The 10,853-nt window shown below is 35.0% G+C and overlaps 1 protein-coding gene across 1 annotated transcript in view; it reads right to left on the bottom strand.

Annotated features, from left to right (window-relative positions):
- GIPC2 (GIPC PDZ domain containing family member 2) overlaps nt 1-10,853 on the bottom strand; it is a 75,146-nt gene that overhangs the window by 36,740 nt on the left and 27,553 nt on the right. Inside the window, exon 3 of the mRNA XM_006919471.3 lies at nt 2,611-2,791. Within this exon, the coding sequence (XP_006919533.1) occupies nt 2,611-2,791 (181 nt within the window). The remainder of the gene's footprint in view (nt 1-2,610; nt 2,792-10,853) is intronic.

The following is a 10,853-nucleotide window of genomic DNA, read 5'->3' as shown; positions in this document are numbered from 1 at the left end:
CCCAGGAATTTGAATCCTGAATGGAGCAACATAAGACAGAAAATAATTGGAAGGAGTCAATTAAGCAAGTACCATGAAAGGTTCCTGGTTTACACATCCCTGAAACAACCTTGGTTCCTGATCATCCCAAGGCTTAATCAACAGCCTTGTTTTTGTTTCTTAGACCTACCTGATAGTCTTTCCAAAAATATGCCTGTTTCTTAAATTAAATAGTGCTTATTTTTTAGCTCTCAAAAAATCTTGACACATATAATGGCCCCCAGAAGTGAGATGTGGCTAGTGGTGGACCTAAATATGGAAATAGGAACAGGCAGCGAGGATTCGCTATCCATAGCCGAGAAGTTGTGCATATCATCCTTGTTATGCCATTGCAAAGCACCAACTACACGACTCCCTTCCGTCTTTTGGGACACAGTCCACATGCTTCTGTTGGCTAATTCTTTAAGGAAGATGGTAGGAAAATATTACGTGTGGCCATTTCTGATAAAATCCCCCAAATGACTAAGCTTCAGCCAAGAGAGCCTATCTGAATCAGAGAAAATTCTATCTCACCTAGACTGGTCCTTTCTCCTGATGAGAATCCTAGATGACAGAAAGTCAGATAACTATGAAAGACTATGAAATTTAAATCAATGCATCAATGATAACGCTAGAAAAGCACAGGAAGGATGGAAACAGAGCAAAAGATAAGATTGGGACCTAGAAAACTGAGACATACCTAGTCCCCCACACACCCCCTGATGTAAACTTCCTCCATGACTATGAGCTAAGCACAGGGATAAAGCCAGAGGATGAAGAACAAACTTGCCTTTATCCCAGAAGCAAAAAGATAAGCAGCAAAATTAAGGGCCAATAAATGGGCAGGGGAAAGTCCCCAGGCTGGGTCCCAGAGCCAAGGGCCAACCCACAGAGTGCAAAACTCATATAGATCAGCAGACTTAAGTTGCATTAAGCTGCCATAGAAACCTTAGAAAATAAAAAACCTTTCATTGCTCCAAGTATCCTAAACCACAGCACCACCAGAATTTGGGATGATGAAATTTCCCTCATTAGGAAAATCCTACTCAGTGTCCTTCTCAAATCTGTCCATGGAATTCATATGAGGCAACAGAGAGCAGGTTCAATGGTAGGCAAGCACATAAGGCAGTGAAGTACACTGACCACCTACATATGTGTCTTAGGAACTGAAGGAAAGAAATCTAATCACAGAGCAGTAATAGCTAAATATAATGACCTCTGTAACATCCAACCTAACATCCAAGTTAAGGGGGATCAGCAACTTTCTGCTACAGGGAAAAAATAAGAAAAGATTAACCCCAGAAAACAGGATTATGTGATAGAGATAAATGCAGAAAGGAAATTATATACCTTGAGTTGCTCTAAGAGAATGACTTTGATTTACAAAGAGTCTAAATCAAGTAAGAATATTTCTTTCAAACTACCTACATCCTATTGGTTTATAAGCTATGATACCCAAGACACTGGTTACCAAACAAAGCCACTTCAAAGGAGCTTTTGGATAGAAATCTGAGTGCGGACCCACCTTCTTCTGTGAAAAGTGAGCTCAGATGCTGCAATGCATCATGCAGCATCATGGTATCTATAGCAGTAGCTCTTAGAACGATCCCTCCAGGAGCGGCCCTGGCAAAAAGCATTCTTTTCCTACATCTTGGAACTCTGCCTCAAGCAGTATAACCTACACTGTACTTCTACTAAATGGCACAGAATCACTTGGAAGCAGAGAAAAATTTCCAATTCCATATGTCTAGGCTTTGCTAAAGAAAAAGGAAATGTAATTCTCCAGACCCACTACATTTTCCCATCACTGCCATCAACTGCCCTGAGAAAAGACCCACTAGAGGCAAACTATAAGGAATATTCATGTTCTGTGAGCAAAGAAAAGAAGATAAAGTGGGTAGGGTCACGGACCAGTAAGAGCAGGCCCAGAATGACTCTGAAGATATTTTAACACTGATAAACACTAGGCCATCATTTGGCTTATTAAAATAGTGCTGGATAGTGAGAGAAGCTGGCACATTTTCCTGTAGATGAGATGGCCCCGGGGGGTTGAACAAGAGTTAGAACACAGCTGCCATGGCTAAAACCAAGCAAGTGCAGATGTCACACCAAAGTAATTTCATATCATCCCATGCTGCCAATTTGAAATGCCAATGGAGGAAAAGTATTGAAGGAAGTCTTTAAAATAGACTAGATAACTGTTTTAAATACCAATTTTGTGTGTAACTAAAGTTTTTGCTGTTGAGGTCCATGAACGACAGTTGTTACAGTTTAGAGAGCTCAATAAAAATCTCTCTGCTCAGCAAGATGAACACAATACAATGTGCTGTTCTTCGAGTTTGGAACAGCCATATCAAATTCAAAGTCACTAGACATTAAATTCCCAATTCCAAATGTCTTTTTTAGGAAATGTTCTAGGCGATTTATTTCTCTTTCAGTAGTTGTTTTCCTTATAAGAAGTTCTGTATATTATTTCTTATGTTCATAACTGATATACTAAAAGCACATGGCACCACACTGTAGTAACTCATTTCTCTTAGAAAGATAAGACAGGGGAAGGGAACATTTCACACACACACGAAACCAACTTACCAAATGCCTTCTTAGGTTCTATTAACTTCATGGTAAAGAGTTCCTCTTTATTCAACTCCTTTAACTTCTTAGCAACTTCAAAGTGACGCCACCCAACAACATATTCTCCATTTATGGATTCAATATGATCACCCACACAGATTGTTTTAACTGAGTCAATTATGCTGCCCTCTTTAATTCTCTGAAAGAAAATTAAAGGTAACACTTAAAAAAAGAGCTGTTTAACATTACCTTTCATGTTCTTGAGATATTATATGCAATATATTGACATAGTAACAATGCAGTTTAATGCTCAAAGTTGGAAGAGCAAGCAACAAAACACAACCGTTTTACCTCTAACCATTCTTCTTCTCGTTCATCATTCAGAATTCAGCTCCATCACAGTCACCACCTCCTCTGAGAAGCTTTTCCTACATCTGCAAGCTGCTCCCCCAAGATTGGGTATGGTACTACTCTCACGCTTCTATAGTACTTTTTACTATATATGCTGAGCTCTAAGCTAAGCACTTTACATTCACTATCTCATTCAATTTTAATAATCTTAATGAAAGTCTCATGTCATGGATCAGGAAAACTGAGGTTAGGAAGATCAAGTAATTTGCCAAGTTCAACATAACTACACTGCAGTTGTTCATTTACCTCTCAGTCTCCATTACTGAACTACAATACCCTTGAGAAAGAAGGTGGTTTTATTCACCATTGTATGCCCTGTACCTAGCACAATGCTCACAGGGAAAAGTCCCTCCATAAATGATTGTTGAATTGTTTCAACAAGAGACCCATTACATAAGAACAGAGCTTGAGCTTTTTCTACTGGCTACGTTTTTTAAACCATAGTTATAAATGCAGAACACTCAAGACTTGGTACAACCTTAGCTAAGAAAACTGGTACCTAGTAAGAGACAACTGTGGTTACTGTTTGGGGAGCCAGTAAGAATGATTTTATACTATCATTTTTCATTTATATATTTTAGGTGAGGAGAATATAAGACTCAGGGAGAAACTTCAAATGGTCTTTCTTAAACCTACCTTGTTTGTGTATAATACATCTATACTGCAGTCTTAAAAAGAGGCCTAAGACTCCCAAAGATAGCATTAGGAATATCTGAAAGGATTTTAGGGACAGACACTCCAGATGACTGCATAGGAAATAACACTGCAAAGGATGTACAAGTTCCTCCACAGAGGTAAGGAATGGAGCAAAATGAAGGCCACAATCTGCCTCCAGTATCACAAATCCTTCATGGGAATGATAAGATAGAAATATAAGGGACTGCTGCTATGTGGCAGCAGGCTAATTGACCTCTGTGTCCACATGTTAAGAGAAAAACTGATCTCATGCACCCCAGCATCTCCATAACACTTCCATAAGAAAAAAATATATAAAAGACTAAACTCGGAAGGTTGGGCATTTTAAAATTTTATTACTAATATGCCAAAACCTCACAACAGATTTCTTTTTCACCCCAAAACTTTAAGAACACTGCTATGTTCATTGTAATAGCGTTAATACATCTTATGCAAATGACACAAAATGCCAATTCAAATACAGCTTATTATTTATCATTACAAATAGTTAATTATAAAGCAAAGAAACCAGAAATTTCATAATCTAAATAGCATTGTTTATTATGTCCATTTAAGCTATAGAAACAAACAAGGGTAATCATTCATAAAAACATAAACAAGATTAAACAGAACACTAGAGTCCAAAGCAACAAAGAAAAAAAAATTCTGCCACCTAACCATTCTTAAGCCATTAGAAAATGTGAAAATCTACATCTCTGACTTTTTTCTTAATTTTTATTCTAAGCTAGTTCTTGATACATTCCGAACCTATTTTTTCTTTGATCGACTACACCATATGAATTTCAGTTTCACATATTATTTTAAGACTTAACGTCATAATTTTATTTAAAATAAGCATTATATAAAACTAATTTAATGAAAGACTTTAAAGACATATATGAATCTTACCAGTAAATTAAAGTGCAGAGTAACAGAAACCTAGGGTCGCCTGGGCCTGTAAGTAGCCATAGGACTCACCAGAAGGGAGCCCAGACAGAGGGAAGAAAGGCAATTACCACAAGTCAATGGGCAGCAAGGTGAGAAATCCAGGTGGGCAAGAGAAAAGTCAAAGCATATGTAATCATTGGGGGCAGCAGAGAAGGATCTGGGATGAAAAGACAGGAAAATCAACATAAGAAACATGGAGAAGAGCACCAAAAGGAGAACCAGATATAGAAACAAAGTAGAAGACACTGATTATATATTTTGTGAGTTACCTGAGCCTTAGCTTCCTAATTAGATAGGATAAAGAATGAAGTAGCAATTGAGACAAATTTCTGAAATCTAATATATTTTGATAATCATACCATAACTTGATAGAGATTAATAATATTGCTAAAAGTGCTACTCAGGCACAAAAGACTAGGAAGGAAAAAAAAAGAGGTATTAATTCTTTACTTATATTTATTAAATCACTTAATATCATTTTCTATAACACTTAGAACTTTCATCTGACTTTGGAGCTTGATGCTGAAAGAGGCAAAAAAGACATTAAATATTTTTTAGAAGATAGGGTTTACAACATTATTAAATGTAGAGGTTCTCAACCATTTCACACCATTATTATAGTATTTTCCATTATTCCATCCTATATTTACAGAACTCAGTCTTCTCATCATAGATATCAGCAGAATTCAGAGTGGCATTCCAACCTCCTCAAAGTCTTAAGCATCAGATTCAAGATTGTTTCAGCTAGATGCCCCACTGCCAGGGTCAGCAGCTTTGAGATCTGTGCTGCTAACTCTCTCAACACTGTCCTCAAATCTTGTTCATCATAACAAAGTAACATTCATATAACAATTGTAAATAATTATTTCATTTAGTCTTCACAACAAGCCTAGGAGGGGTATATTTAAGATTCCATTAGTTAATGAGGAAATCAAAGCACAGTAAAACATAGCTTAACCAAAATAGCATAGCTAATAAACAACAGAATTAGGTTTCAAATGAAAGTGGTATAATTATAAAACTTCATGCTCTTTCCACAAAACACTCAGAATCAGACAAATCTAACTAACTTAAGATCAAAAGCTAGTTTAAAAAATAAATAAATAAAAGTTAGATGCCCCCAAGAGCAGAGTTTTGGAGTATAGCTGTCCAAAATGACCTATCACTTTGGTAATCATTTTGCAATACATAGTGTATTAAATCAGCACATTGTGCACCTTAATTTACATGTCAATTAAGTTTAATAAACATGATGTGTCAACATTATATGCCAATTATATCTCAATAAAGCTGGGGGAGAAAATGGCCTACATCTGAAATCTCTTTTTTGACAAGACCCATCTTTCCTTATTTTTGCTTAATTCTACTAAGCTATTCTTCATCTATAGTATGGCCTGCAGATCGCAAACCTTATCTATTTTCTCAGATCATCACTTCCATTCTGGCTTTACATTCCTCTTCTCAGAGATCCTAGCTTCCATCCTAGAATCCTCTGCCCATTTGAACTAGCACATTTCCAACCTTGCTGGATAATTAAGTAATCACAACGCTAGAAATATATAAGTACCATATTTTTCAGAATGAAAATTATGCTAAAATGTAATTAACTTAGTTCTACTAAAGTAAAAGTACTCCAAATCATAAAGATTTCTACAAGAGGAAAATCTGAGAATGACAGTTTTGTGGTTATTTGTAAATTACTTAATTCAAAATGAATTGTTTTTTAAGTCAATTTAGCCTCATTTCTTAATTACATGGTATGAGCCCTTATTTTTATTTTGAATCAAAGTATAAGTCTCTTAAACTAGGGATCAGCAAATAATGGTTCATACAGCCACTTGTTTTTATACAGCTGATGAGTTATGAGTGATTTTTACTTTTGTAAATGGTTGGATGTGGGGGAATGAATAGTGTGACATGTGAAAAGTATACTAAGCTCAAATTACGGTGTACATAAATAACGACACTGTTTTACTGGATGACACCTATGCTCATTATTTAAGCATTGTATATAACTATTTCTGTGCTACAATGGCTGAATTGGGTAGGTGCAACAATGATTGTATAACCCTAAATCATAATGAACCCTAAAATATTTACTATCTGGTCCTTTATAGAAAATGTTTGTCAACTCCAGTTTTAAACTGGAATTTATAGATTTTGTTATTTTATTATTTAAGTATACTCTGAATTTTCTGATTGAGTTATATATATACTTTTTCCTGGAAAATGTTGAAACTTGGGTAGTAAAATGTTTAAGTCTGTTGTTTTTTTACTGAAGAGTTTCATCTGTTAGAATCATGCAGTATGAATACATTTCTCTGCCACTGATCTCATTTCCTAATTATGTGATGACTGTTATTACTATTAAGCTATTAATTACGAGTACTGTAAAACATTTTATATGTGTCATCATTTTATACTCAAAGAGTCCTATAAAGTAGGTACTAATATTCCCATTTGCAAGAAGGCATAACGAAGTTTAATGAGTTGTCCAAGTTCACATTCACACACAAGTGGTTGAATCAACACAAAGCAGACCTGATCGCTTCTAAAGCCCATGCTCCCATGCATCTTACTGCACTGCCTTCCCAATCATGGAATCTTCCCTCTTTACCTTGCCCTTGTCTGAATCCCTACCACACTGTCCTACTCTTATTTCAGCCTACCCTGACTTCAGCCACTGCTAAAAGCATACAAGTATTCACTTCAGCAGCACATAACGTAAATTGGAACTATACAGAGAAGATATACACATCATCCTTGTGCAGGGCCCATACTAACCTCTTAGAAATTACCATTTTATTTCCTGCTTATCTTGGCAAAAAGAAACACTGGAATGGTAAGCCAGAAATTGATGAAATTGATTACTTCTAAGGAAAGTGAGAAATGAGTAATGAGATAAAAGGTATAGAAGGAGTGACACATCTCTGGATATATTTTTTAATATCGTTTTGACTTTTGAATCATATTAATATTTTACAAAGTTGGAAAAATTTTAAGTCAACAAGAATGAGGGGGGAAACTCAAACTTAATTCAGGGAAGCAACTGGATTCAACAGTATTTCAAATGAATAACAATCATGGGTTGGGGGTGGGGCAGGAGAAAATCTATTCCAAGTAACTTTCAAATAGAATATTCTGAATATATACATACATTTTGTTTAAAGATGAAAAAATTCATACAAATCTTGAATTTTTGTTAACAAGTTTTATTTTTCATGTATGAATATAGTAACTCTAAAACTATTTTGTGTATATTGTAGAACTAAGCGAATGAGTAAATTGAAATTTCAATGATTTTGAAAAGTAAATATCTTAATGGGGAAGCCAAGAAGAATCCTATGTGGCAGGATTAGAATTTGAGGCATAATTATAAATTTATAATTTCTAAAATACATGTTTTCTAACCCTACACTGAAAGGACCTAGAAACAATGACACTCCAATAGCAACGACAGAGTACAACTAACATCCAGCTCTTGATGTTGAAATAACCAGTCCTCACTAAAAAGACAAGAGCTCCTTAAGGAAATGGTTGATTCCAGACTTGGGGAAAAGAAGATAATGAGATGAGCCTAGAACATCTTGTTGTGCCAGAAAGGATGAAACCGCTAAAATGATGGGAGTAATGTCAAAAGGATACAGGAGCCGGCTGAAAGGGACTCTTGCAGGCCACGTCTCAGAAAATTTGAGCATTGACTATAACCCAATGAATAAAATAAGATTTTATGGGCCCATGATGATAACAGATAAGCAAATAAATATAAGGAGTGATTTTTTTTTTTACAATAGAATGTTTTAAAGAAATATGTAAGGAATTATGGAATTACAAAAGTCACAATTTTGCAAGCATTATAGTAAAGACTGATTCAGATAAGACTTACCAATAGATGTGAAATTCATGGGATACAAGTAAGAGAACAGGATATTTTCATAATCTCAAAGTATCTCCCCACAAATTATTACAAAGAAAAATATAACTTTGCATTGAATAAGACTGGAAGACTCTACTTTAGACAAATGACAAAAATTAACATCATAAATAATGAGACAAACCAACATAATGTACCTTCTGATCTAGTACACTGAGAAGGACACATCACTTATCTAATTTCCCTGCCAAAAATGCATAACCTGTTTTTCAACATAAGGAAAAATCTGAAAAGCCCAAATTGAGGGATATTCTATAAAAGGCTGAGGAACTTTTCTAGAATAAAGATAACTAAAAAGCAATGACAACTAAATGAAATACACGATCCTATATTGGACCTATACTAGGGGGAAAAAATGCTATAGAGGACATTATTAGGACAATAGATAAAAATTCAATACAGACACATTAGATTAATTTTAAAGCATTATATCATTGATTTTCTGAATTTCATTGCTGTACTACAGTTATATATAAGAGAATATCTTTGTTCTAAGTAACTAATTCTGAAGTATTAACAAATAAAGTGATAATATACACAATACACTGTTTCAAATGATTCAGGGAAAATTACATATATGTATGTGTGTATATATATACACACAATATGTGTATGTGAGAGAACAATAAAGCAAATGGGGCATATGGTAAAAAATTGGAGATCTGAGGAAAAGGTTTTATGGGAATTCTTTGTGTTATTACAGTCTTTCAGTAAGGTTGAAATTATCTACCCCTCAACTGTTTAAAAATCCTATCACCGTGTACACAATATAATATTCATTTCTCTTCTGAGTTGAACTACATATTGGCAGTTTGACTTATGCACCACTTCTCTTTGCCACCATGCTCTCTATCTCAACAGGACTAGTGACTTGTACTCTGAGGAAGGCACGTTTGACGAGGCATTAAAAAAAAATAGAAACACAAGCTCTGACCATCAGAGACTAAGATCTAAAATATCCATGCATATTTGCAAAACTTCCAAGCCCTTCCCTGCTGACATTAGAAAGGCATTGCTGAGTGTGCCTCATGTCCTGAGCTTCCCCCAGATAATCCCACATGACTTTCCCAACTCACAGATTTTCCATTTGGTCACCCACTCAACCTTCAGCACAGTCATATCTTCTGCAGAGCTAAAAATAGCCATTCGAACAAGTGAGAAGTTAAATAAGGTATTATTTACAATTAAGAAGATAACTTCCTTAAGACCATTTTTTAATAATTACAATGCATCAGTAAATCGAGGATTTGAATAAAATAAAGGCATGAAAACATGCTCTGTTGCATGAAGTTTATCATTATTCTTAGCTCAATGGGTAGGACTGCCAGCTCTGGACTCAGATCTCTTGGATTCAAATCCTGAATTTGTCCAGCTGCAAAGCTTTGAGCAAGCTACTTAAACCTCCTGATCCTGTTTTCTACTTCTGTAAAATAGAGGTTAATAATGGTGTCTACACACAGATGAATCTCAGACATTATCTTAAACAAAAGAAGCCAAAAACAGTAGCATACATAATATACGATTCCACTTATATGAAGTTCCAGAACAAGCAAAACTATGGTGATCAAGACCATAACAGTGGCTACTTTTGTGGAGAAAAGTATTGACTGGGAAAAACACAAGGAGTCTTGTAGGTGGTGGAAATTAAAATTTCCTTGATCTGGGTGGTGGTTACACAGGTGTAAGCAAACATTCATTAAGCTATATATTAAAATTTTATTAAACCTCAATAAAAAAGTAAATAAAAAGAAAAAACATAGGATCGACCAAATAGAATTGTTGTGAGGATTGAATGCGAAAATATATGCAAAGTACCTGGTCCACAATAGGCATTCGATATAAGTCAGGGTTATGACAACTAGTTATTTCAAGAATAGAAATGTTATTTTTAAGAGATAAATTTTCTTTTTACCACTCCTCAGTTCTTATAGTTTTTCATACCATTTCAAACTTCCTTCTCTTGCACTTGCAGCTCTACATTGCTCTCTTTGTATTACATAAAGAAATTATGTAGTTTATACAATTTGAAGAGCATTTTTAAAGAAGTAAATAAGGTAGGCAAAAATAAGTATACTTGGAAATATCACTAAATCAATGGAAATCAGCATGGAAGTCATCAATCAGGTGTTAATAAGCTACAGATCTACGGGAAAGTTTGTATGGATAATGAGGCACCACGGCCAGGTTGTCAGTAAGTTCTAAATTCTAGAGGAAGTTTAAAATGAACAGAAGAAAAGGAAAGGGTAAACAAAAACTGATGTCTTTGAAACATTTTTTAAACAAAACATTACCA

Source organism: Pteropus alecto, unplaced genomic scaffold (genome assembly GCF_000325575.1).
Source record: "Pteropus alecto unplaced genomic scaffold, ASM32557v1 scaffold25, whole genome shotgun sequence".
Taxonomy (NCBI): Eukaryota; Metazoa; Chordata; class Mammalia; order Chiroptera; family Pteropodidae; genus Pteropus; species Pteropus alecto.
The sequence above is the reverse complement of the archived record's forward strand: the minus strand, read 5'-3'. Positions and strand labels throughout refer to the sequence as shown.